The sequence below is a fragment of the Hypanus sabinus genome, chromosome 23 (genome assembly GCF_030144855.1).
Source record: "Hypanus sabinus isolate sHypSab1 chromosome 23, sHypSab1.hap1, whole genome shotgun sequence".
Taxonomy (NCBI): Eukaryota; Metazoa; Chordata; class Chondrichthyes; order Myliobatiformes; family Dasyatidae; genus Hypanus; species Hypanus sabinus.
In genome coordinates, this window is record NC_082728.1 from 63,616,521 (window position 1) to 63,643,145 (window position 26,625).

The 26,625-nt window shown below is 42.4% G+C and overlaps 2 protein-coding genes across 6 annotated transcripts in view; one reads left to right on the forward strand and one right to left on the reverse strand.

Annotated features, from left to right (window-relative positions):
* Nucleotides 1-19,967, reverse strand: part of eme1 (essential meiotic structure-specific endonuclease 1) — a 54,257-nt gene extending 34,290 nt beyond the window's left edge. For 3 of the 5 annotated variants that reach the window (XM_059949003.1, XM_059949006.1, XM_059949007.1), the window contains exons 1-2: nt 19,459-19,967; nt 2,601-3,516 (exon numbers count right to left, since the gene is read on the reverse strand). In XM_059949003.1, coding sequence (XP_059804986.1) covers nt 2,601-3,516; nt 19,459-19,545 — 1,003 coding nt within the window. In that variant the 5' untranslated portion in view covers nt 19,546-19,967. Of the gene's footprint in view, nt 1-2,600; nt 3,517-3,773; nt 4,011-19,458 lie in introns of those variants that run through there. The other 2 variants (XM_059949004.1, XM_059949005.1) reach the window with 2 other exon arrangements.
* Nucleotides 19,968-20,383: 416 nt separating this feature from the next.
* The window catches only part of mrpl27 (mitochondrial ribosomal protein L27), a 29,948-nt gene continuing 23,706 nt past the window's right edge, over nt 20,384-26,625 (forward strand). Inside the window, exon 1 of the mRNA XM_059949032.1 lies at nt 20,384-20,528. Coding sequence (XP_059805015.1) covers nt 20,384-20,528 — 145 coding nt within the window. The remainder of the gene's footprint in view (nt 20,529-26,625) is intronic.

The following is a 26,625-nucleotide window of genomic DNA, read 5'->3' on the forward strand; positions in this document are numbered from 1 at the left end:
AGCAGTTAGCGTTGCTCTTTATACCGTTGGGGATATGTCATCACGTGCCATTCACAGAGACAAAATCATGGATTCCCGTAAATCACGTGATGTCCCAGGAATTGAAACTGAGAGCTTCCAGCAATACAAGACTATAGGTACATCACACTCAGCAAATGAAACTGAAATCACGTGACACTGTGGACGTTTAAATAAATCATTATTGGTCACATATATAAATACATGAATTGCATACATCATCATGCTACCACACAATGTGTGTGTACCTTGCTTAAAATAAAACATGAAGTTAGATTCACATTTCAGACTCCAGTGTCTTCCTTTGAATTAGTTTATAAATTCAAGATGAATTAGAAATATCAGAGATGTGTCAGTAATAGTGTTATAGTAGTAGGGGACTTTAAATTCCCCAAAATTAACTGGAAGCATTCTAGTATTAAAAAACTCAGAATTTTTAAAGTACAACTGGCTTTTGAGTTAGAAGTAGATCAGAGAAAAGGCAGTAGTAGACCTAATCTTGGAGAATGCAGCTGGATAAGTGGTTATAGGTCTGTGGAAGATTCTAAAACTTATGACCATAACTTTTATGTTTCAAAGTAGTTATGAAAATGGAGAATCCAGTTTCAATATCATTAGACAGGATCTGGTAAAAGTATACTGGGGAAGCAACTTGAAGGTAGATCTTCAATGGCAAGGTGAAAGCACCAAAATGTGATATAGTTAATATTTCAGGATGATTGTGTTCTCGTAATGAGGAGGGGAGAGGACAGAAAGGCAAGGAAACATCGAATATCAAAGCATTTGCGGGTGTATAAAATTAATGAGAACTTGAGCAACTAGCAATATAGAGAATTGAAAACAGGGAAGAACTTTCAGGAGTATAGGAAGCGTACAGGAAAACATATAGATCAGGAAAGCAAAGAGGAAGCATGAAATCTCACTTGTGGCAGGATTAAGGGAAATCCCTGATCCTGAGAATTTTAAGAGAAAGAAGGAAAGAGTTAGAACCATTAGGAAAGTGAAGTCAGTGTATGAAGCCAGGAAAGAGCTTTACAATGAATACTTCATGAAAGAGAAAGACATTGTAACTAGATAAATTGGGGAAAGGAACAGTAAAATTCTAGCAACACACACACGATGCTGGAGGAACTCAGCAGGCCAGGGAGCATCTATGGAGAGGAATAAACAGTCGACGTTTCGGGCCATGATGCTGACTGTACTCATTTCTATAGATGCTGCCTAGCTTGCTGAGTTCCACTAGTATTTGGTGTATTACTTGGATTTCCAGCATAGAACCATAAGAACATTACAGCACAGAAACAGGCCTTTTGGCCCTTCTTGGCTGTGCCAAACCATTTTTCTGCCTAGTCCCACTGACCTGCACCTAGACAATATCCCTCCATACACTTCTCATCCATGTACCTGTCCAAGTTTTTCTTAAATGTTAAAAGTGAGTTCGCATTTACCACTTCATCTGGCAGCTCATTCCACACTCCCACCACTCTGTGTGAAGAAGCCTCCCCCATGTTCCCTTTAACCTTTTCCCCCCTTCACCTTTAACCCATGTCCTCTGGTTTTTTTCTCCCCTAGCCTCAGTGGAAAAAGCCTTCTTGCATTCACTTTATTTATACCCATCATAATTTTATACACCTCTAGAATTTTATACACATTCTTCTATGCTCCAGGGGATAAAGTCCTAACCTATTCAACCTTTCTCTGTAACTCAGTTTCTCAAGTCCCAGCAACATCCTTATAAACCTTCTCTGCACTCTTTCAACCTTATTAATATCCTTCCTGTAATTCAGTGGCCAAAACTGCACACAGTACTCCAAATTCAGCCTCAGCAATGCCTTATACAACTTCACCATAGCATTCTAACTCTTATGCTCAATACTTTAATTTATAAAGGCCAATGTACCAAAAGCTCTCTTTACTACCCTATCTACCTGTGACACCACTTTTAGGAAATTTTGTATCCGCAAATTTTTGCATCTGCAGATTTTATCTTGTTAACAAAATTCTAGAACACTTTTGTGTTAAAGGTTGCGGTATCACATGTTTCAATAAGCTTAAAAGGTGAATAAATCTTCAAGGCCTGACAAAATCTATCCTAGGCTACTTTGGAAAACAAAGGAGAAGATTGCTGGCGTACTGACAGGCGATTTTAAATCTTTGCCAGCCATTGAAAATTCAGTAGATCGTTCAATTAGAACAATTTTAGCCCATAAGCATGTTCTGTTATTTCAAGGCTCAGCTTCTCCACTCTGCACAGGTTCCAACATATTCATGCTTGCATCATTAAACCATAGCAAATGCAGCAAAGAAATTTCTAACAGTTTTCTTCCAGCTCTGTCCTGCTCATTTAACTGGTGTAGAAGTGAATACATTCAAAGACACATAAAGCCTGTCAGTTAGGTTTTGCAACCAGTTCTGAAACACTTCCAAATTTTATTTCATATAGAATCTCTTACATGCAGAACATGTAGTGTTTTTCACATTATTAAACTAGGTAACTATTGTAAGAATAACTAATGCTAGTGTGATTTCACAAATAATTTCATTCTTTACTTATTACATCAGATTTGTTTTTAAAAACTAACCTGGATCAATTGAGACTTGTATATGTTTCAGGCATTCCCCTGGTCGCAACATCTTCTCAATGCCAGCCAACATCTTTCTTGTAGCTTTTTCTTCCTCTCGTTGTCTACGAATATTTTCTTTCTCCGCTCTCTTCTGCTCTCGTTCTTGACATTTTTTCAGTGCCTCCTGTTTAGCTCTTCCCATTTCTGATGAGGTCTGTTTAACCCTTTTCTTATGGTTAGAGCCAGCTGATAATAGGTCTTTGCAAGATGCAAGATCATTGATACAGGATTGATTTGAATTTGAGTATGGCTCACATGATTTTACTGGTTGCAATACACAGAGTTCATCATCAGAGTCTGAAATGCTCCACGTTGAACGGGAAGGGACAGCTCTCTGATGAATAAGTGAAGGTTCTCTAGTTTGGTCTTTAAGTTCAATGACATCAGCTAACTTAATCTTTGGATCTATTTGACTGCACTGAAGTCTACCATGGACCTGACTGTAATTTTCTTGACTAGAATTGGAAATTGTGCAATTAGGCTTGTCAAACATTTTCTCACCAAGCTTTATCTTCAGCCTTTTTGACAGAGGAATTTCTAGAATTTCTTCATCATCACTCTCACTATTTACTACAGTTACTACTTCATTGGACAAGCAGGCAGAAGAGTGGCTGGGATCCAGCTGACAGCATTCAACTTCATTAGATAATGCAAGGTCATAGCTTCTGAAGTCTGAACCTCCCACATTAATTACAGCAGCCCGCTTTGGAGTTCCACACTTAAAATCCAAGGGGCCATCGGAAATTGTGCAACTTTGAACACCTGTGAAGTTGATAGCAGGTAACTTGGTTGAATCATCTAAATTTGTATCACTAGCTTCATTTTCGGAATCATTACACCACAGCATCCTCTTGGCAACTCTAAACCGGCACACCTTAAATAAGACAGAATGCCAAACAGTGACATTAATATACAAATTTTTTGCTGTACCATTATAGAATCAATGAAAGACTGCACTAACAGGGTGCACAACCAGTGTGGAAGACAACAAACTGCAACTACAAAAAGAAAAAAAAAGGTAACAATAATATTTAATAATAATTAAATAGAAAAGTGACAAAGAAAAATATGAACTGTAATGACAGATTTTAGAAAATACTATGTACACTCAAACACACAGATTAACACTACCTGGGACAGTAAAGTTATCCTCTCTGGATCCAATGCCTGACGGATAATAACTACTGATAAACTGTTAAGGATTATCCATCACTCAGTCAATGCTTGGGGTTTAGCATGAGTAATAATACTGAATGCTGTACATAGATGATCGGATGTTCTTTAATTGGCAATCACTATTGCACAATACATGTCTACAGTCGGCCCTCTGTATCTCGAGTTCTGCATGTGCGAATTCAACCAACCACGAATCGAGAAAACCCGGAAGTGCTCTTCCAGCACTTGTTGTTCGAGCACATACAGACTTTCTTTCATTATTCCCTAAACAATGCAGTATAACAACTATTTTACATAGCATTTACTTTGTATTAGGTATTGTAAGTAACCTAGAGATAATTTAAAGTATACGGGAGGACGTGTGTAGGTTATTGTGGATTGGGGTAAAAAAAAAATCCGGAAGTTCTCTTACTAAGTAAGTCGGAACAGGTACATCCGGTATTATTTAGCGTCAGTTAGTCTTGGTATGTAGTATATATTCTACCTTTCTATGCATATAAAACATTTAAGAAATGTATGTTTCAGCACTGGACTCGGGAGATCCATGCCCGGTTGATGTGGAGGATCAAAAACCCAAAACCCAATAATTAAACCACTGCGTTGCTTAGTAATTGTAGCTTTCATCGGGGCAGGGCCTTTCTCACTTTATCCTTTAAAATTGTTCCTATCATTGACTGACTGTAGCCTAACATTTTTCCAATGACCAATGGCGTTTCACCTCTTTCCGATCACTTTATTTTCAATCGTGATCGTGATCTTTTCGTGAACAGAAACACCGCCGATTCAGAGCTCTGCCGCCAGGTCCTAATGTCCACCGCACTGAGAGAGGTTAAATAAGATCCAGGGTTCTGCTGGTTCCACCGCATTGAGACAGGTTGAATAAGGAACTTGAGCATCAGTGTTTTTTGGTATCTGCGAGGGGTCCTGGAACCAATCCCTCGCGGATACGGAGGGCCAACTGTACTTGCAAACACAACAGCACCACCCTTCTAACTAACTCATCTCTGATGAAGCAGCTGAAGATGTTTGAGCTGTGCAGAGGAATGCAAGCATTAAGTACCATGGGTATTTACATAACAACTTTAGTTTCACTCAGCAAGAGGTTTCATTTCACAATAAATCTCCTTCATGGTAGGTTTGACTAAATCATAAATGTGTTTCTCCCAATCCACTTCCACTTTGCCTACAGAATAAGGTTCATTGGTGATGTATTTATATAAACTTATGCACTGATAAATTTAATTCATCTCAAGTTTGGAATGTTTGAACAAAAATTGATAAGGTTTTAATTTTAGATATTTGGGGAATTGATGTTTATGGGATTTGTACAGAAGATATCAGCCATGATCTTGTTGAACGTACAGCAGGGATTAGGGGCCAAATAGCATACTCCTGCTTCTATTATATTTTCATGCCAGCATTGGTGAACAGGTCACTTGATTGCAACATTAATGGTTTTATCCATAATTTTGCTGCCAAAAGGCTGAAAAGAAACACCAGATAGCTGGCCAGGTTGAATTTGTCAAGCTGGCTGAGTGTATTGCTGTAACACAACAATTTCCAGCATCTGCAGATTTCCTCGCGTTTGCGTGAGTGTATTGCTGAGCACTTTTTCAGAATGCCATTGTTGTAGCAATTCTGGTCTAGCCTGGCTGGTAATAAATCATTGCCAATACAGTTTGTTAATGTAGGACTGTAAATTTAACTGTAACTAATTTATTCAACTATTTATTGATTGCATGGACTCAATGCTGGAATTATGCAAAAGATGATGGAACACTTACTTCACTCTTGCTTTTCGAACAGATGCTGGATTCTGACTTTGCTAAGAATTGGCAGTGCTCATGATGTTAACAGAATTATAGAATCTGCTACATTGGTTGTGGCATTACTTTGCTGCGAATAATAGAGCATTCTTTTTAGAGCATTAGAGCATTATTTTTAGGTAACACACGCAAAATGCTGGTGGAACTCAACAGGTCGGATAGCATCTAAGGACATGAATAATCGAATGTTAGTATTTCTGTTCCTGCTCTGAGGTTACTTGTTAATGAAGCAGGGATTGCATTTTTTGTTAAGGACAATGCTTGTGTGGATTTAAGCAAGTTACCAGATATGAAGATGATCAAAAAAGTAACTTACCATGGGATCTATTGTGACAAACTGGACTCCAAAAATTGCCTAAGGGGAAGGAAGTACCGTAAATTCCGGACTATAAGCCGGTACTTTTTTCCCACGCTTTGAACACTGCGGCCTATACTACGGTGCAGCTAATGCATGTTTTTTTTTCATGCCGCCAAAAACATTTTGCCTCGTAACAGTAGACCAATAAAATTGATGAGTAGTTCAGAGATCCAATGAAATTGTACAATAAATCAAGCGCACTTTCACAATTAAATTATTGTAAATCAGTCATTTGTACTCGCCCTCATCAACATGGAAAACACTCGAAGAAAAGCATATGATGCAGCTTTTAAGTTAAAGGCGATCAATTTGGCGGTTGAAGAAGGAAATCGAGCTGCTGCACGTAATCTTGGCATAAATGAATCGATGGTGAGACGGTGGAGACGCCAGCATGAAGAACTGAGTCAATGCAAAAAGACGACAAAAGCTTTCAGAGGTAATCATAGCAGATGGCCCGAACTTGAAAACTTTCTTGAAGACTGGGTTAACACACAGACAGCAGGCGGCCGCGGTGTTTCCACCGTGCAGATCAGACTGAAGGCTAAAGCAATCGCCACCAAAATGAAAATCGAAGATTTTAGAGGTGGGCCATCGTGGTGTTTTAGATTTATGAGACGAAAAGGCCTGTCCGTCAGGGTACGCACGACTCTGTGTCAGCAGCTCCCTCCCGACCACGAGGAAAAGCTTGCTAACTTCCGCACATTCACTCAAACAAAGATAGTGGAGAATTCCATCGGGCCAGATGATATCATAAATATGGATGAAGTACCTTTGACGTTTGACCTGCCTCTCACTCGGACTGTTAATAAAAAAGGTGACTCGTCCATCACACTGAAAACAAGTGGCCAAGAGAGAACGCATTTTACTTGTGTTCTGAGCTGCACAGCATCCGGACTAAAGCTTCCACCGATGGTGATTTTTTAAGCGGCTGACAATGAAAGTTCAGTGAAAGCTGCCATCAAGAGTACAAACTCAATTCCAGCTGTGATTCCTGGGGGCACCACGAAGTATTTGCAGCCACTGGACATCAGCGTGAACCGGGCATTTAAAGTGGCGCTGCACGTTGAGTGGGAGGCTTGGATGACGAACGGCGAGAAATCCTTTACCAAAACAGGACGCATGTGAAGAGCATCTTTAACTCAAGTCTGCCAGTGGATCCTAAATGCGTGGAGCCGTGTCACAACATCCACCATCACCAGCGGGTTTCGAAAGGCTGGACTGCTGCGTGATGAAGAGGACCGCGTGCGCTCAAGTGAGAGCGACAATGAAGAGACTGAAGTGAGTGACGAGATCCTGAGGTTTTATTCAATTCGGACACTGAAGGACTTTGATGGTTTTAGTGCGCAGGAGGAAGATGAAGAAGGCGATCAATAACTTTTCTTGGTAGGCTGTAGTATATATATTTTTTTTTACCAGTAGTTAGGAATATTGGAATGTTGTTCGTGCACTGTTCAGTAAAAAAGTATACGCAACATAATTTGTGTGTTACCGATACTTATGTATATTTAAAAGTAGCTGTGTTACAGGCACTGTTCGAAAAAAAGCATTTGCAATATGTATTTGTTTATGTTACCACACGGATTTAATTAAAAGTTAAAAAATCCTCACGTGTAAATATCTCATATTACGTGGGACACCTGCGGCTTAAAATCTGGTGCGGCTTGTACAAGTACAAAATTGATTTTCTTTCTAAAATTAGAGCGTGCGGCTTTTAATCAGGTGCGCTCTGTAGTCCGGAATCTACGGTAAATGGCAGGCTGCTACCAGAGGGGACACACACAGTTCAGTACCCTGTCCTCTGCTTTTGATATGTTTGCAGATGATACAAAAAATTGGTTGACTGGCAGTGAGAAATGAAGCTTTAGGCAGATTGTTTGGTCTGTTGTACAGAAAACAGATGGCAAATGAGGATAAATTTTAAGGTGATTGGAGGAATACACGTGACACAAGGTTTTGCTCCCAGATTAACTCAATACCTTTTCTTTTTGCATTGACCAGCAAACACAGAGGAACTTTCATGAACTCCCACAGTGATTTCCGTCTCTGAGGCCGACATGAAAGCATCCTTCAGGAGAGTGAACTCACGGAAAGCATCCAGCCCAGACAGGGTACCTGTGCTGATCAACTGGGTAGTGTGTCGACTGAAAGCATCTCAGATGCTCTTTATTGACTACAGCATGGCATTCAATACTATCATCCCTAAATACTAATCAATGTCCAAGACATTAGCTCATTATGCAACTGGATCCTCAAATTCCTCACTTGCAGACCAAAGTCAGTTCAGATTGGCAACAACGTCTTCTCCGATCACCATCAGAACAGGTGCCCTGCAAGGCTGTGTTCTTAACCCCCCTGCTCTACTTCTTTTACACTTACAACTGTGAGGCCACTGGTGGGGTACACTTCTACCTCAGGAGTCAGTACCAAGATTTTACGTGTTCCCCAAGATACACAGACGAGCCAGACAGGATGTTTAGTGGAAACCTGCATCAAGGAGCACAGGAGGTGTGTCCATTAGGGTTACCTGGAGTAACAGAACATTGCATTCACAATGGCCATAGGATTGACTTTGACAGCACAAAACTGTCGCACCAAGGTTTTTGGCACCACCTGGTGAAGGAAGCAATTAAAATAAAACGAGAAGAAAAGAATTTTAACAAAGACGAAGGTTTCCCTCTAGGTAAGAAGTGGAATTCAATTGTAAACAAAGCCGGACAATGGAAACCTGATTGAATGAGGACTAATCAATCAAGAGGGACAGACGACAGGGGTATAAATACCGTCAGACATTATATGCCCAGGCATCATCCCTGATGAAGATGGCAGAGCTCAGTATCAAAACTTTGGTTATAATCAATACCTGCACCCAGCTGGAAGCCTGAGATTAGTTTATTTGTCATATACACTGGGAGTACTCAAGGACATTTTCAATCTCTCACTGCTATGGGTGGAAGTTCCCACTTGCCTCAAAAAGGCAACAATTATACCAGTGCCTAAGAATAACTTGAGCTGCCTTAATTACTATCTCCAGGTAGCAGTCACATTGACAGTGATGAAATGCTTTGAGAGGGTGGTCATGACTAAATTGAACTCTTGCCTCAGCAAGGACCTGGACCCTTTACAATTTGCCTATCGCCACAACAGGTCAATGGCAGATGCAATCTCAATGGCTCTTCACACACCTGTAGACCACCTGGACAACACAAACACCTATGTCAGGATGCTGTTCATTGACTATACTGCAGCTCAGCACTTAATACCATTATTCCCACAATCCTGATTGAGAAGTTGCAGAATCTGGGCCTCTGTACCTCCCTCTGCAATTGGATCCTCGACTTCCTAACTGGAAGACCACAATCTATGCAGATTGGTGATAAAATAACCTCCTCGCTGACTATCAACACTGGTGCACCTTGAGTGTGTGTGCTTAGTCCACTGCTCTACTCTCTATATACACACAACTGTGGGGCTAGGCATAGCTCAAATACTATCTATAAATTTGCTGACGATACAAGCATTGTTGACAGAATCTCAGGTGGTGATGAGAGGGCGTACAGGAGTGAGATATGCCAACTAGTGGAATGGTGCTGCAGCAACAACCTAGCCATCAACGTAAGACAAAACAGCTGACTGTGGACTTCAGGAAGGGTAAGACAAAGGAACACATACCAATTCTCATAGAGGGATCAGAAGTAGAGAGAGTGAGCAGTTTCAAGTTCCTGTGTGTCTAGAGCTCTAAGGATCTAACCTGGTCCCAACATATCAATATAGTTATATAGAAGACAAGACAGTAGCTACACTTCATTAGGAGTTTGAAGAGATTTTGCATGTCTCAAAAACTTCTGTGGTTGGCTCTCAATGGCTCTTCACACACCTGTACACAACCTGGACAACACAAACACCTAGGTCAGGATGCTGTTCATCGACTATACCAGGGGTCGGCAACCCGCGGCTCCGGAGCCGCATTCGACTCTTTCATCTCTGTGCTGCGGCTCCCTGTGGCTTTGGAAAATAAATGATGAGTATTTAATTAAAATGTATTTTATGTTAGTTTGTTAGTTTTTGAAATGTAATTCTAAATTTGAAGATTACGGCGATTTTGTACAATCTAAATAAAACATGTTTTTTGTCGCTATTAATATACGTCACCACTGCCAATGCCTGACACCCGCCAGTGCGCGATTTCTTTAATTTTTCGATCCAAGGTAGGCCAACTATGGAGAATTCTAAAAAAAGAAAAGTGACTGAAGAAAACAGAACATTTAATGATACATGGGCAGATTCATTTGCTTTCACTGCTGACGAGACTGGTTTACCGGTATGCTTAACATGCAATGAGAAACTAGCAAACAACAAAAAGTCAAATGTCGCAAGACATTTCCAGAATAAACACGCAGCCTTTGCTCAAAAATATCCGGATGGAGATGAGAGAAAAAAAGCCGTTTCGGAACTGATGCGGAAGGGTGATCTGAGCAAAAATCTTTTCAAGAAGTGGATGAAGTCTGGAAAATCAACTACATATGCTAGTTTTGTTGCCGCCCAGGAAATAGTCAGGCACGGGAAGCAGTTTACAGATGGTGAATATTCTTTTGTGCAGAAAATCAGGGATATGCCCCTCTCTGCAAAGACTGTCAAAGACAACCATAAAAATGGCAGAAGACATCACAAGACAGCAAATTAAAGACATCAATTCAGCTGTGGCCTACTCGATTGCCTGTGACGAGTCTAAAGACAAAGGTGATATTGAACAAATAGCGCTGTTCTGCCAGTATGTAAACTCTGCCGGGCCACAGGAAGAAATGATTGAGTTGATACCTCTAAAAGGCCAAACAACATGGGGGGGGGGGGGGGAAGGACATCTGTGAGGCTGTCTTGAATTGTTTAAGAGCCAAAGGAATAAAGACCACCCACCTGGTGTGAGTAGCTACTGATGGGGCACCAAGTATGACAGAAGCGCACAAGGGATTTGTGGCTTTACTGCAGAAGTCGCTGGACAGAAAGCTGCTGACTTTTCACTGCATCTTGCACCAAGAGGCACTGTGCGCTCAAACATTTCCTCCGGAATGCACAGAAGTCATGGATGTTGTCATTCAGATGGTCAATAAAATAATGGCAAAAAGTTTAAATCACCATCAATTCCGTTTGTTACTGGACGAGCTGGAAAGCGCATACTCTGATCTCCTGCTGCACAACAAAGTCCAGTGGCTGTCCAGAGGGGAGGTGCTGAAACGCTTTGTCGTGTGTCTGGATGAAGTGAAAACTTTCCTGGGCAGCAAAGGGCTCACCTTTCAGAGTGGCTGGAAAAGCTACACTTCATGGTAGACATTGAGTATTTTACTTAAAAGTAAAATACTTTTACTTAAAAAGTAAAAGTAAAATTTTGTTGCATGCAGAAATGTAATTTTGTTTTCTCTGCAGGAGTTCATCGATTTCATAAATGCAACACATTATAGTTTGTTTATACATAGCATAAAGGCAAAAAAAAAACGTTGTATGCAGTGTTATTTCATTTTAAATGTCAAACAGGTTTTGTGGCTCCCAGTGTTTTCTTTTCTGTGGGAAACGGGTCCAAATGGCTCTTTCAGTGGTAAAGATTGCCGACCCCTGGACTATACTGTAGCTCAGCATTTAATACCATCATTCCCACAACCCTGATTGAGAAGTTGCAGAATCTGGGCCTCTGTATCTCCCTCTGCAATTGGATCCTCGACTTCCTAACCGGAAGACCACAATCTATGCAGATTGTGAAGAGCATTCTGACAGGTTGCATCACTGTCTGATAAGGAGGGGCTACTGCACAGACCTAAAGAAGCTGCAGAGGGTTGTAAATTTAGTCAGCTCCATCTTGAGTACTAGCCTACAAAGTACCCAGGACATCTTCAGGGAGCAGTGTCTCAGAAAGGAAGCGTTCATTATTAAGGATTGTCAGCACCCGGGGCATGCTGTTTTCTCATTGTTACCATCAGGTAGGAGGTACAGAAACCTGAAGGCACACAGTCAGTGATTCAGGAACAGCTTCTTCCCCTCTGCCATCCAATTCATAAATGGACATTGAACCTTTGGACACTACCTCACTTTTTAAAAAATATACAGTATTTCAGGTTTTTTTGCACATTTTAAAATCTATTCAATATACATATATAGTCGGCTCTCCTTATCCGCGAGGGATTGGTTCCCGGACCCCTCACAGATACCAAAATTCGCGGATGCTCAAGTCCCTTATTCAACCTGTCTCAAGTCGATGGATCTTAGGACGCAGCGGAACCCCAGACCTTATTTAACCTGTCTCAGTGTGGTGGACATTAGGACCTGGTGGCGGAGCTCTGAATCCGCAGTGTTTCTGTTCACGAAAATAATCATGATCACGATTGAAAATAAAGTGGAAATAATAAAGTGATCCGAAAGAGGTGAAACACCATCGATCATTGGAAAAGTGTTAGACTACAGTTGGTCAATGATCGGAACAATTTTAAAGGATAAAGTGAGAAAGGCCCTCCCCTGATGAAAGCTACAATTATTACTAAGCAACGCAGGGATTTAATTATTGGGTTTTGGGTTTTTGATCCTCCACATCAACCCTGCACGGTGGAGAGCGCATTCGATAGCGGTTTGTCACTGGATCGAACTCCGGAACTTCTGTTCCCGAGCCTGGTGCTGAAACATACGTTCTTAAGTGTTTTATATGTATATAAAGACAAAATATATACTATATACTAAGACAAGCGTTTGGCTAACTGACGCTAAATAATACCAGATGTTCCTGTTCTGACTTATATAGTAAGAGAACTTCCGATTTTTTTCGATTCCGATCCATGATTCCTACGCACATCCTCCCATATACTTTAAATCATCTCTAGATTACTTATAATACCTAATACAATGTAAATGCTATGTAAAATATTTGTTATACTGCATTACTTAGAGAATAATGACAAGAAAAAAGATGTCTGTACATGCTCAAACAACAAGTGCTGGAAGAGCACTTCCAAGTTTTCTCGATTCGCGGTTGAATTCGCGCATGTGGAACTCGCGGATAAGGACGACCGACTGTACTGTAATTGATTTACTTGTATATTTATTACTAATTTATTTTTTTCTCTTCTTGATTATGTATCGCATTGAACTGCTGCTGCTAATGCTGGTGATAATAAACCTGATTCTGAAAGCACTAGATCCTTTTTCAGTTCGTCTTCTTTTGCATAATAGTTGTCTGTCAATTTTTGCATGTAGTTTTAAAAAAAATATATGCTATAGTCCTGACGAAAGGTCTTGGCCTGAAACGTCGACAGTGCTTCTTCCTATAGATGCTGCCTGGCCTGCTGCGTTCCACCACCATTTTGAGTGTGTTGCTTGAATTTCCAGCATCTGCAGATTTCCTTGTGTTTGCTATAGTATTTCTTTGTTTTAGTGTGAATGCCTGCAAGGAAATGAATCTGGTGACAAGCATGTGCTTTGATAATAAATTTACTTGAATGTTTGTTTCAACCCAGAGAATGATGGATGCATGCCAGGTGGTAGAGGCAGATACATTAGGTTCATTTAAGAAATTCTTTAAGAGAGGGACATGGATGATAGAAATATGGAGGGCTATGTAGAAGGGAAAGGTTACATTGATCTTAGAGTAGGTTAAAAGGTCGGTACAATATTGTGAGCCCAAAAGCCTCTACTCTGTTGTACATCTGTACTATGGTGAGAGGTAATATATAGTGTTTGGTTGGCGATGTAACAAAGCACAAAAATACATAATAAATGGGAGGATACTGAAGGGGTTGCTTTAACTTAATGATGAACAAATAGTAGTGACATAGTAACCTAATGAAGTACTAATGTCAAAGCCTAGACTAACAATTCAAACCCTACCTTGGAATTGTGAAATTTAAATTTAGTTAATAAGCTGGAATTTTCAAATTATCCCCAAGTAATGATGACCATAAATACCAAAACACTGACAAAACTTTACTGGTTTCAGTACTGGTTGCTAACTTAATAGTTCAGACTACAGATGTAGTGCTAGGTGGAATTAAATTGAGCTCTTTCACCTAGCACAGACACAGTGGCATAAATGGTCTGCTAGGCAATTTCTGTGATTTGGCAAGAGAAGATAATGGAGGAGTCAAGAGATATGCCAGGCCACAAGATGACAGATGAAATGCAATTCAAATGCTGATAGTGGTTGTTGGCATTCAAGAATGCTTCATTTTTGAACTACCAAGGTTTGCATTAATTCATTCCACTCAGCACATCGCTATTGCCATAAGTCATAGTCAACAGAAAATGGCAGCAGGAGTAAACTATTAGGTCCTTTCCTTATGCAACATTATCATGGCTTATCATCCACTTCCGGCCTTCTCTCCATAATTACTTTGATTCCTTTAGCTTCAAGAAAAATATTTATCTCTTCCTCGAATAAGTTTAACAACTTTTACTCAGCTAACTTCTCTGCTGCACAACTGCTAATCCTTGAATCTAATACTGTCCCACCTTCCTCTGTAGGTCATGTTTGTACCACACAGGAATGAGTAATTGCTGTAAATCATAGATACATACTTTAAATATTAGCTACCGCTCTTGACACAATCCTCACGAGTGGTAGGGAAGCTATTGAAGAGGATTCTAGGGGATAATACTTCACTCAGATTTGCAAAGGCATGGACTAATTAGGGACAACCAGCAAAACTCTGTGCAGAGAATATAAAAGTAAATATGTGATGCTGAGGGTATAAAGGCTTTGGTCACACTGCACTTGGAGTATTGAGAGCGGTTTTGGGCTCCTTACCTAAGAAAGGATGTGCTGAAATTGGATTGGGTTCAGAAGAGGTTCACAAGAATTATCCCAGGAATGAAATGGATAACATGTGAGGAGTGTTTGGTAGCTCTGGGCCTGTCCTCACTGGAGGATAGAAGAATGGGTGGGGGGGGGGGGGAACAGAGAAAGGGGTCCTAATGAAAGCTATCAAATATTGGAAGGCCTAAACAGAGTTGACATGGAGAAGCTGTTTCCTTTAGTAGCAGAATATAGGAGTAGAGGGCATAGCCACAGAATACAAGGATGTCTCTTTTAAACAAAGGTGAGAAGGAATTGCTTTAACCGGTGAGTGGAATTCATTGCCACAGAAGGCTATGGAGGCCAATTCACTGTATATAATTAAAGTGGAGCCTGACAGGCTCTTGATTAGTAAAGGCATCAAAATGATGGGCAGAAGGCAGGTGAGTGGTATTGAGAGGGATAATAAATTAGCCATGATGGAATGGTGAAGACTATATGGGCCAAATGCTCTAATTTTGTTCCTATGTCTTATGGCCGATCACATTTTACAAACTTAAATTTTTTTGAGGCGGCAATGAAGTAATTGAAGGTAAGGTAATGTGTGTGATCTAAATGAACTCTGGTAAGGTAACACACACAACACGCTGGAGGAACTCAGCAGGTCAGGCAGCATCCGTGGAAACAAGCAGTCAACGTTTCAGGCCGAGACTGAAGAGGGAGGGGGCAGGGGCCTTATAAAGAAGGTGGGGTGAGGATGGGAAGAAGGCTGGTAGGTGCCAGGTGAAAAACCAGTAAGGGGTAAGATCAAGGGGTGGGGGAGAGGAAGCAGGATAGCAGGAAAGGTGAGGAAGGAATGTAAGGGGAAAGCACTATGGGTAGCAGTAGAAGGCAGAATCATGAGAGGTGATAGGTAGCTAGAAGAGGAGGCAGAGTGAAAGTGGGATGGGGGAAGGGAAAGAATTACCGGAAGTTGGAGAATTCAACTAGTTCAGATCGCGGCAAGAGGCAGAGAGGGAAGAGGTAAAAGAAGCTCGGAGAGAAGCTTTTTTTTTAACCAATCGCGGCAAAGAGGCTACACTGCACAGGCGCGTGATGCAGCGCGCCAAAGGTTTAAAAAGAAAGACCACCATATACAGCGGCCATTGTCGGAGTGGACTGAGGCAGAGTGGGCCAGCTTTGGCTCAATCAGGCTTCAGTGAGAACAGGCAGAGGCGAGGTTTAAACAGAACACAACTGCACAAGCACGTGAAAGTCGGCCCGTGAGGCAGTGGGAGAATTTAAGTAGCGAGCAGAGACTGAATATGAGCTTCACTCCAGGTGAGGTAAGACCGGGTAAGCTCCTTCAATTAATCTAATTAGCTTAGGAGTAGGTAATGGAGGCAGCAGTTAGGGCAGTTGAGTGCTCTGTTTGCAGTATGTGGGAAGTCAGAGTGAGCACAATTGCCCCTGATGACTACACCTGCAAAAGGTGCATCCAGCTGCAGCTCCAGACTAACCGTGTTAGGGAACTGGAGCTGGAGCTGGATGAACTTCAGATCATTCGGGAGGCAAAGGCAGAAATAGACAGGAGTTTCAGGGAGATAGTCACCCCTAGGAGTCAGGAGACAGGTAGTTGGGTGTCTGTCAGGAGAGGGAAGGGGAATAGACAGGAAGAGCAGAGCATCCCTGTGGCCATTCCCATCAACAATAAGTATACCATTTTGGATATTGTTGGTGGGGATGACCTACCAGAGACAAGTTGCAGTGGTTGTGTTTCTGGCACTGAGACTGGACCCCCAGCTCAAAAGGGAAGGAGGGAAAAGAGGAGAGCAGTAGTAATAGGGGATTTGATAGTTAGGGGGACAGATAGGAGGTTCTGTGGAAGAGATCGAGAATCCCGGATGGCCTGTTGCCTCCCTGGTGCCAGGGCCCACGATATCTCGGATAGCGTTCTCAATATTCTGAAGAGGGAATGTGAGCAGCCGGATGTTGTGGTCCATGTAGGGACCAATGATGTGGGTAGGAAGAGTGAGGACGTCCTGAAAGGTGAGGTTAGGGAGCTAGGCGCCAAGTTAAAGGACAGGATCTCCAGGATAGCAATCTCAGGATTGCTACCAGTGCCACGTGCTGGTGGGTTTAGAAATAGTAAGATAGTGCAGATCACCACGTGGCTGAAGACATGGTGCAGACGGAGGGCTTCAGATTTATAGATAATTGGGCAGTTTTCCAAGCAAGGTGGGACGGTTTACATCTGAACTGGAGGGGGACAAATATTCTTGCAGGTAGGTTTGCTAGAGAGGCTCCAGTGGATTTAAACTAGATACGAGGGAGGAGGGGAAGCAGAGTGTAGGAACAGATGTATGGGAGAAGGAAGAAAAAGAAGCCAGTAAAGTTCTTTGTGCTGTTAGAGATAAACAGAGAGTAAGAGGTGGAGAATTTCTTAAATGAATTTATTTTAATGCTAGGAGCATTGTAAGAAAGGTGGATGAGCTTAGAGCATGGATTGAAACCTGGAAATATGATGTTGTAACTATTAGTGAAACATGGTTACAGGAGGGGTGTGACTGGCAACTAAATATTCCTGGATTTCGTTGCTTCAGGTGTGATAGAATCAGAGGAACAAGAGGGGGAGGTGTGGCGTTGCTTGTCAGAGAAAATATTACAGCGGTGCTCTGGCAGGGTATATTAGAGGGCTCGTCTAGGGAGGCTATTTGGGTGGAATTGAGGAATGGGAAAGGTGTAGTATCAGTTATAGGGGTGTTGTATAGACCACATAATGGGGAGCAAGAATTGGAGGAGCAAATTTGCAAGGAGATAGCAGATATTTGTAGTAAGCACAAGGTTGTGATAGTGGGAGATTTTAATTTACCACACATAGACTGGGAAGCCCATTCTGTAAAAGGGCTGGATGGTTTAGAGTTTGTAAAATGTGTGCAGGATAGTTTTTTTGCAGCAATGTATAGAGGTACCAACTAGAGAAGGGGTAGTGTTGGATCTTCTGTTAGGGAATGAGATAGGTCAGGTGACAGAGGTATGTGTTGGGGAGCACTTTGGGTCCAGTGATCACAATGCCATTAGTTTCAATATAATTATGGAGAAGGATAGGACTGGACCCAGGGTTGAGATTTTTGATTGGAGAAAGGCTAACTTGGAGGTGATGCAAAAGGAATTAAGGGGAGTGGATTGGGACAATTTGTTTTATGGGAAGGATGTAATAGAGAAATGGAGGTCACTTAAAGGTGAAATTTTGAGGGTACAGAATCTTTATGTCCCTGTTAGGTTGAAAGGAAAGGTTAAAAGTTTGACAGAGCCATGGTTTTCAAGGGATATTGGAAACTTGGTTTTGAAAAAGAGAGATATCTACAATAAATATAGGCAGCATGGAGTAAATGAGGTACTCGAGGAATATAAAGAATGTAAGAAGAATCTCAGGAAAGAAATTAGAAAAGCTAAATGAAGATACGAGGTTGCTTTGGCAAGTAAGGTGAAAATAAATCCAAAGGGTTTCTACAGTTATATTAATAGCAAAAGGATAGTGAGGGATAAAATTGGTCCCTTAGAGAATTAGAGTGGACATCTATGTGTGGAGCCAAAAGAGATGGGAGAGATTTTGAACAATTTCTTTTCTTCGGTATTCACTAAGGAGAAGGATATTGAATTGTGTAAGGTGTGGGAAACAAGTAGGGAAGTTATGGAAACTATGACAATTAAAGAGGAGGAAGTACTGGCACTTTTAAGGAATATGAAAGTGGATAATCTGGATCCTGACAGGATATTCCCTAGGACCTTGAGGGAGGTTAGTGTAGAAATAGCAGGGACTCTGACAGAAATATTTCAAATGTCATTAGAAACGGGGACTGTGCCGGAGGATTGGCATATTGCTCATGTGGTTCCATTGTTTAAAAAGGGTTCTAAGGGTGCTACATTTTGGCAGGAATAATCCAAATAGGATATACATGGTAAATGGTAGGGCATTGAAGAATGCAGTAGAACAGAGTGATCTATGAATAATGGTGCATAGTTCCCTGAAGGTGGAATCTCATGTGGATAGGGTGGTGAAGAAAGCTTTTGGTATGTTGGCCTTTATAAATCAGAGCATTGAGTATAGGAGTTGGGATGTAATGTTAAAATTGTACAAGGCATTGGTGAGGCCAAATTTGGAATATTGTGTACAGTTCTAGACACTGAATTATAAGATGTAAACAAAATAGAGAGAGGGTACAGAGAAGATTTACTAGAATGTTACCTGGGTTTCAGCACCTAAGTGACAGGGAAAGATTGAACAAGTTAGGTCTTTATTCTTTGGAGCGTAGAAGGTTGAGGGGGGACTTGATAGAGGTATTTAAAATTATGAGGGGGATAGATAGATTTGACGTGGATAGGCTTTTTCCATTGAGAGTGGGGGAGATTCAAACAAGAGGACATGAGTTGAGACTTGGGGGCAAAAGTTTAAGGGTAACACGAGGGGGAATTTCTTTACTCAGAGAGTGGTAGCTGTGTGGAACGAGCTTCCAGTAGAATTGGTAGAGGCAGGTTCGGTATTGTCATTTAAAGTAAAATTGGATAGGTATATGGACAGGAAAGGAATGGAGGGTTATGGGCTGAGTGCAGGTCGGTGGGACGAGGTGAGAATAAGCGTTCGGCACGGACTAGAAGGGCCGAGATGGCCTGTTTCCCTGCTGTAATTGTTATATAGTTCAATGTTCATACCAAGGGGCTGGAGACTATCCAGACGGTATATGAGGTGTTGCTCCTCCAACCTGAGTTTGGCCTCATCATGGCAGCAGAGGAGGCCATGTATGGACATATCCGAATGGGAATGTGAAGCAGAGTTGAAGTGGGTGGCAACCGGAAGATCCTGTCTGTAGTGGCGGACAGAGCGGAGGTGCTCGATGAAGCGGTCCCCCAATCTGCGTCAGGGCTCGCCAATGTGGAGGAGGCCGCATCGGATGCAAACGATTACCCCAACAGACTGAGGTGTGGAGCGGGACTTACCTGTGCCGGGGCTGCAGGGTGGATCTGCTTTGCCGGGTTAACGACTCCGAGACCGCCGTGCACTTCAAACCGCCAAAACCCCGCCGCCCATTGGCCGACGAACCGGCACGCCCATGAGGCTGGCCAATGGGCATAACGTTCCTTTGAGGGATGTGTGAAGTACCCTATCAGCGAACAGCTTTCGTTATGATGACATTCCCGCGAAGCGCCAACTCGATTTATTAGGTAATAAAAGAAAATACAATTAAATAAATATCGCCAGAGGAATTCAGCAGATCATGCTTCACATAGAGTAAAACTGTGTACACAAAGCGACACTTTGAAAATTCGCAGCCAAAAAGCGTTTAAATGCCGTCCCTCCATATATTGTGTAAAAATCTAACGCACAACGCCACTAATGATGAGGTTCCGAATATAAGGTACAGAGCCAGAGAAACTCGGCAGAACAGGTAAATGGTGATGAAAGAAAATCAATCCTAACCCCGCATGACAGAAAGAGGAGCGAAACGGAGGCGGTTTACGCTCCACGCATGCGCAGAGCGAAACGGCCGCCTTCGCCCTCCGCGCGCGGCGCCAAACGGACGCATGCGCAGAGCGAAACGGCCGCCTTCGCCCTCCGCGCGCGGCGCCAAACGGACGCATGCGCAGAGCGAAACGGCCGCCTTCGCCCTACGCGCGGGGCGCCAAACGGACGCATGCGCAGGGCCGCGGCTGTTGGGGGATGCGGGCCGGGGTGATGGCGGCCCTCATGTACTGGAGCCGGGGGGCGACTTGCACTCCAGCCGGTGAGTTGTCCCAGTGCGGGGGAAACACGTGGATTAACGGGCACTGAGCCTGGCTCCATTTGTCTAAAGCGTTATTGTCGATTCGGAATACCCCAGTTTGACCGTCTAAAACATTCCTACTGGGACAAATTTCAGGATCAGACTCAGGTTTATTATCACAGCCTGGTATTGAATTGACTATACTTCTTACATCCTATATCTGAGGTCTCCATCAGAATGTGCAATGTGCAAATTATAGTAATTTGTAATAAATAGTATGTACAACAGGACAGTCAATTTACTATCTAAATACAATTGTATCAGCGTGAATTATTCGGTCTGATAGACAGTTCCAATACCAAACAGTGATGTATCCAGTCAGGATGTTCTCAATTGTGCCCCTGTAGAAAGTCCTTGGGATTTGGGGGCTCATACCAAACCTCTTCAACCGTCTGAGGTGAACGAGGTGCTGTTGATCACATGAAATCCTCGGTGATGTTTATGCCGAGGAACTTGAAGCTATTCACCCTCTCAACCCAAGAACCATTGATGTCAATAGGGGTTGGCCTGTCTCCATTCCTCCTGTAGTCTACAACCAGCTCCTTTGTTTTTGAGGGAGAGGTTATTTTCTTGACACCACTGTGTCAGGGTGATGACATCCTTTCTGTAGGCTGCCTCGTTATTATTTGAGATAAAGCCAATCAATGTAGTATTGACAGCAAGTTTAATTAGCAGATTGGAGCTGTGGGTGGTGACACAATCATGGGTCTACAGAGTAAAAGAGGGAGCTTAGGATTCAGCCCTGAGGGGTAGAGGCTGCTGGTGATCTGACAGGAAGTCCAGGATCCAGCTGCACAATGCAGGGTGAAGGCCGAGGTCTCTAAGCTTCATGTCTAGCCTGGATGGAACTATAGTGTTGAACACTGAACTGTAGTTCAAGAACAGCATTCTCACATAAGTATCCTTCTTCTACAAATATGTAAGGATGGTGAGTAGAGCTGTGGTTTTTGCATCATTTCTCAATCAGTTGTGTCAGTAGGCAAATTATAGGGGATCCAGTTTGGGTGGTAGCATGCTGCAGATGTAGCCCTTGACCAGCCTGTCAAAGCATTTGCTTATTATTGAGGTGAGTGCGACAGGATGCAGTCGTTCAGACATACCTTGGTCTTTTTAAGTACAGGGACAACAGTGGATAATTTAAAACAGGAGGGCACTCTGCACTGGGAGAGGGAGAGAGTAAACACACCTGCCAGTTGTGTTGCGCACAACCTGAGCACTCACCCTGGGATGCCGTCCGATCCCGCAGCCTTGTGACTGTCCACTTGTTGGAAACACCTGCGTGCTTCAGCCTCGGATGACCAGGGTCCGGGTCTCTTCAGCACCTCTTCTCAGGGGCTCAGTGTTGGCGACGTCGATCCGAGCGTTTATATAAAAAGATTTAACTTATCTGAGAGAGAGGCAGCGATGTTGGCGGCACCACTGTGTTTAGCTTTGAAGTCTGCGATGGTGTGTAGACCTTGCCATAAGCTGTGTGTGTTGTTGCTGAGAGTACTGTCTGGATCCTGTCCCTGTGTTGCTGTTTCACTGCCTTGATGACTTTGCATAGATCCTAGCTGCATGTCTTCAGTTCCTGGCAAAGTAAGCTCTGTCTCACATGGTGAGCACAGCACGCAGGGAACTGTTAATCCAGGGTTTCTGGTTTGGGTAGACCCTTACTGATTTCTAGGGGACAGCATCCGGATGTAGCTTGTGACCCCATCTGTGAACTCGGAGACATCCTTATCATGGAGGATATTCCAGTTGATGTTGTTAAAGGAGTTCTGTAGTATGGAGAATGATTGGTCGGACCAGCAGTGAACGTTTTTAACTGTGGCCACCTTTTGTTTACATCGGCAGAAGCAAGATTGAGCAGTGATCTGACTTTCCAAACAACATGAATTGTGTTGTTTTGTGGCAGCATTACAACGTAAGGATGTAGAATTACTATAAATTATGAAATAAATAATGAGGTGTGGTCATGGACTGTCAGAAATCTAATGGAGAAGGGAACAAGGCCGTTTCTGAATCATTGACTGCCAGTCTTAAGTCTCCTGATGGTAGTGAGAAGACAAGACACTAGAAGTGGAATTAGGCTATTTGCCCCGTTGAGTCTGCTCTGCCATTCCGACATGACTGATTTATTATTCCCATTCTCCTCCTTTCTCCCTGTAACCTTTGATGCCCTTACTAATCAAGAATGGATCAACCTCTGCTTTAAATATACCACTAAGTTGCCCTGCACAGCCGTCTCTGACAATTAATTTCATAAATTTGCCACACCACTCTTTGGCTAAAGAAATGACTCCCCATTTCTTTTCTAAAGGGATGTCCTTCTGTTCTGATGCTGTGCTCTCTGGTCCTGGACCACTGTAGGAAACATCCTCTCCGTATCCGCTTGATGTAGGTCTTTCAGTTTTTGATAGGTTTCCATAAAATTTCCCTCCTGGCCCCCCCCCCCCCCATTCTTCTAAACTCCAACTAATACAGGCATCAAGCGCTCCTTAAGGTAACTTTTAGGAGGTCCTGCACAAAGTCTTGCAAGTCCCTTTGCACCTCTGATTTCTGAAAGTTCTCCGCATTTTAGAAAAATCTATGGCTTTATTCCTTTCCACAATCTTCCCTAACTGTATTCTATCTACCACTTCTTTGCCCATTCGTGCAATATGTCTAAATCCTTCTGCAGCCTCCTTGTTTCCTCAACACTACCTGCCCCTCCACCTATCTGTATATCATCGGCAAACTTGGCCACAAATCCATCAGTTCTGTCATCCAAATCATTGACATATAACATGAAAAGAAGTGGTCCCAACACCACTGACCCCTGTAGAACACCACTAGTTACTGACACCAACTAAAAAAGGTCTCCTTTCTTCCCACTCTTTGTCTCTTGCCAGTCAGCCAATCTTCTATCCATGCACCATTGAAACAATTCAATTGAATCGTAATTTCCTGTAATACTATCGTGCTTCATAGACTCATGTAGTATCTTGTCAAAATGTAAGTACACAATATCCACTAATTCTTTTGTTTGTTATTGACTTCTGCCTATTATGTGCCTCGAAGTACCCTGAAATCTTATCTTTTGTGAGAATGGGCAAAGAAATGGCAGATGGAATATAGTATAAGGAAGTGTATTTTTTTATTATTGAGATAGTGTGGAATAGGCCTTACAAGCCTTCGAGCTGCACTGCCAGCAACCTCAAATATAACCCTAGCCGAATTACGGGACAATTTACAATCACCAGTTAACCTATCAGCCATTGTGACTTTGGACTGTGAGAGGAAATGCGTGAGGTCACAGAGAGAACGTACAAACTCCTTACAGGCAGCAGTGGGAATTGAATCCAGGTTGCTGGTACTGTAAATTGTTGTGCTAACTACTGTGCGACTGTGCCACCCTTTTGTTACCTTGCCTGTTATGTCCCAGCCTCTATTACGATCTGCATTATTCCCTCCCCAACATGACTCCATCTCCAGAATAACACCCTTATCTGGATTGTCCTATTGCTCGCCAGCACTTGCCCCGCTCTTTGCCTCAACGAGTTAGAGGAAAGACAGCCAGTATACATACAGTCTAGGAAAACGTCATTCAGGCCAACACTCTATTTTCAAACTTCTTTTCTTTGTCTTTGAACATGCTTTTATCATCCAGAGCTCTCCCTTATTTTACCTGGAACTTTGCTTTCAGCCCTTCAAGTATCTCTCCACCCTGTCACACTTTTAAAAAGACTCAAAAATTATCCTATGCCTGTGATGAAGCTAACATTTCCTGCTATCTCTCTTTAGTTTTTGACAGCTCCAACTTCTCTATTGTTTTCTGGCAAAACCACCTGGTTCTACCTAATTTGTCTGAAGAACCACCTTCAGTGGCATCTTTTTGTGCTTCTGTACAGCTAATCTCTCGGCACACTAAAAGATCTGTCCTTGGAACTTTTCTGTTTCTCACTTACAGACCAGTCATCTAGAAAACCCACGCGAATGTTGGTGATGTCCAACTCTTCCAGTCTGGCCTCTCTTGGTTCTTTTGCTGCTTCTGAATACTGTTATTGCTCTGCTTGCACCTAGTATTACAGAGAAACAGCTAAACCAAACAGCAAGTCCAAACTGATTACCTTTGGCTTTTTCTGCTAATTCTGTTCCTTGTTGACTGTGTCCATCCCAGTCCAATGAGGGTTGAACCCAACCCTTTCCTGTGTTGGTGCTTTAAGAACATGGGATGTAAAGCAGAGTAGTCAGTTGAGTAGGCATCACCATTTGATAAATTCATAGTTCACCTGATTTTTGATCTCAGTACCACTTTACTGCTTCATCCCCTTTAGTCTCTTTCACTGTTATTCCCCAATTTAGAAATGTTCTATTCCAGGCAAATGTTTTAAAAGAAAATTCTTAAATTTTTACTCGTGAACTGCTGCGGTAGTGTAGCAGTTAGTGTAATGCTATTACAGCACCAGCAATCGGGCTCAATTCCCACTAATATCTGTAAGGAGTTTGTCCGTTCTCCCTGTGACTGAGTGGGTTTCCTCCAAGTGTTGTGTTTCCTCCCACATTCCAAAAGTGTACAGGTTAGTAAGTTATTTGTTCACATGAGTATAATAGGACTGAGCAAGCTCAATGAGTAAGAAAGGCCTTACTATCTCTAAATAATTAAATTATTAAAAAAAGCATTTTCCATTTCAATGTAAAATCTCTTGCATTTCAGAGCTCCTTTAGTCAAAGTAATCCTACACATAGAACATTATAACACGGTAGAGCCCTTCAACCCACAGTATAGCTGCCTCTACCATTGTTCTTGGCAGAATTATCCATGCATCCACCACTCTCTGTGTAAAGAACTTAACTCTGACATTCCCCCTCCCCCATACTTTCCTCCAATCATCTCAAAATTATGTCTTCTTATATTACCCCTTTCCATCCTGTTGAAAAGTCTCCATGTATCCTCTGTGGAAAAGTCTCTGTGTATCCATTCTTGTCTATGCCTCTTCTCATCTTGTCTCTTGTTTCTTTCAAGTCACCTCTCATCTTCCTTCACTCCAAAAAGCCCTAGCTCGTTCACCCTTTCTTTATAAACTACACCCTGTAGTTCAGGCAGCAACCTGGTAAATCTTTGCACCCTCCCTAAAGCTTCCACATCTTTCCTATAATGAGGTGACCAAAACTGAACACAATATTCCAAGTGTGGTCTAACTAGGATTTTATAGAACTGCAACTTTACCTTGCAGCTTTTGAACTCAGTCGCCCTGAGTAAAATGAAGGTTAGCACGTTATTGCCCTCTTAACAACCCTATCAACTTGCCTGGTAATTTTGAGGAATCTCTGAATGTGGGCCCCAAGATCCTTCTGTTCTACCATACTGCCATGAACCCTGTATTCTGCCTTCGTTCTTTCAAAATGAATCATCTCACACTTTTTCTGATCGAACACTATCTGCTGCTTCTCGGCCCAGTTCTGCATCCTGTTGCATCCCGCAACGACCCTCTGTACTATCCACAACTCCACCAATCTTAGTGCCATTTGAAAATTTACTGACCCACCCTTCCACTTCCTCATCCAAGTCATTTATAAAAATCACCAAGAGCAGGGGTCGCAGAACAGATCCCTGGAAAACACCTCTGGTCACTCACCTCCACCTACTACCACCCTCTGCCTTGCATGGGTATCCATACAGACAAGTTTCTCTGGATCCCACACCTCCTGACTTGCTGAGTGAACCTACCACAGGGAACCATACCAAATGCCTTGCTATAGTACATACAAACCACATCCACTGCTCTATCTTCATCAATGTGCATTGTCACATCCTCAAAGAATTCAGCAGGCTTGTGAAGCATGACCTTCCCCTTACCCATTGTCATGTTGACTATCCCTTATATGTTTCTGCAAATATTTGTAAATTCTGTCTCGAAGAATCCTTCCCAACAATTTCCCCACTACTTAAAGACTCATTTGTCTATAATTCCCATGGTTATCACATTTCCATGGAGAGACATGATTGCCCACGCCGAACGGCAAGGCACCTGAACTATCACTACTCCCTTTCTTGAACAATGTCTCATTCCAATCATCTGGTACCATTCCAGTG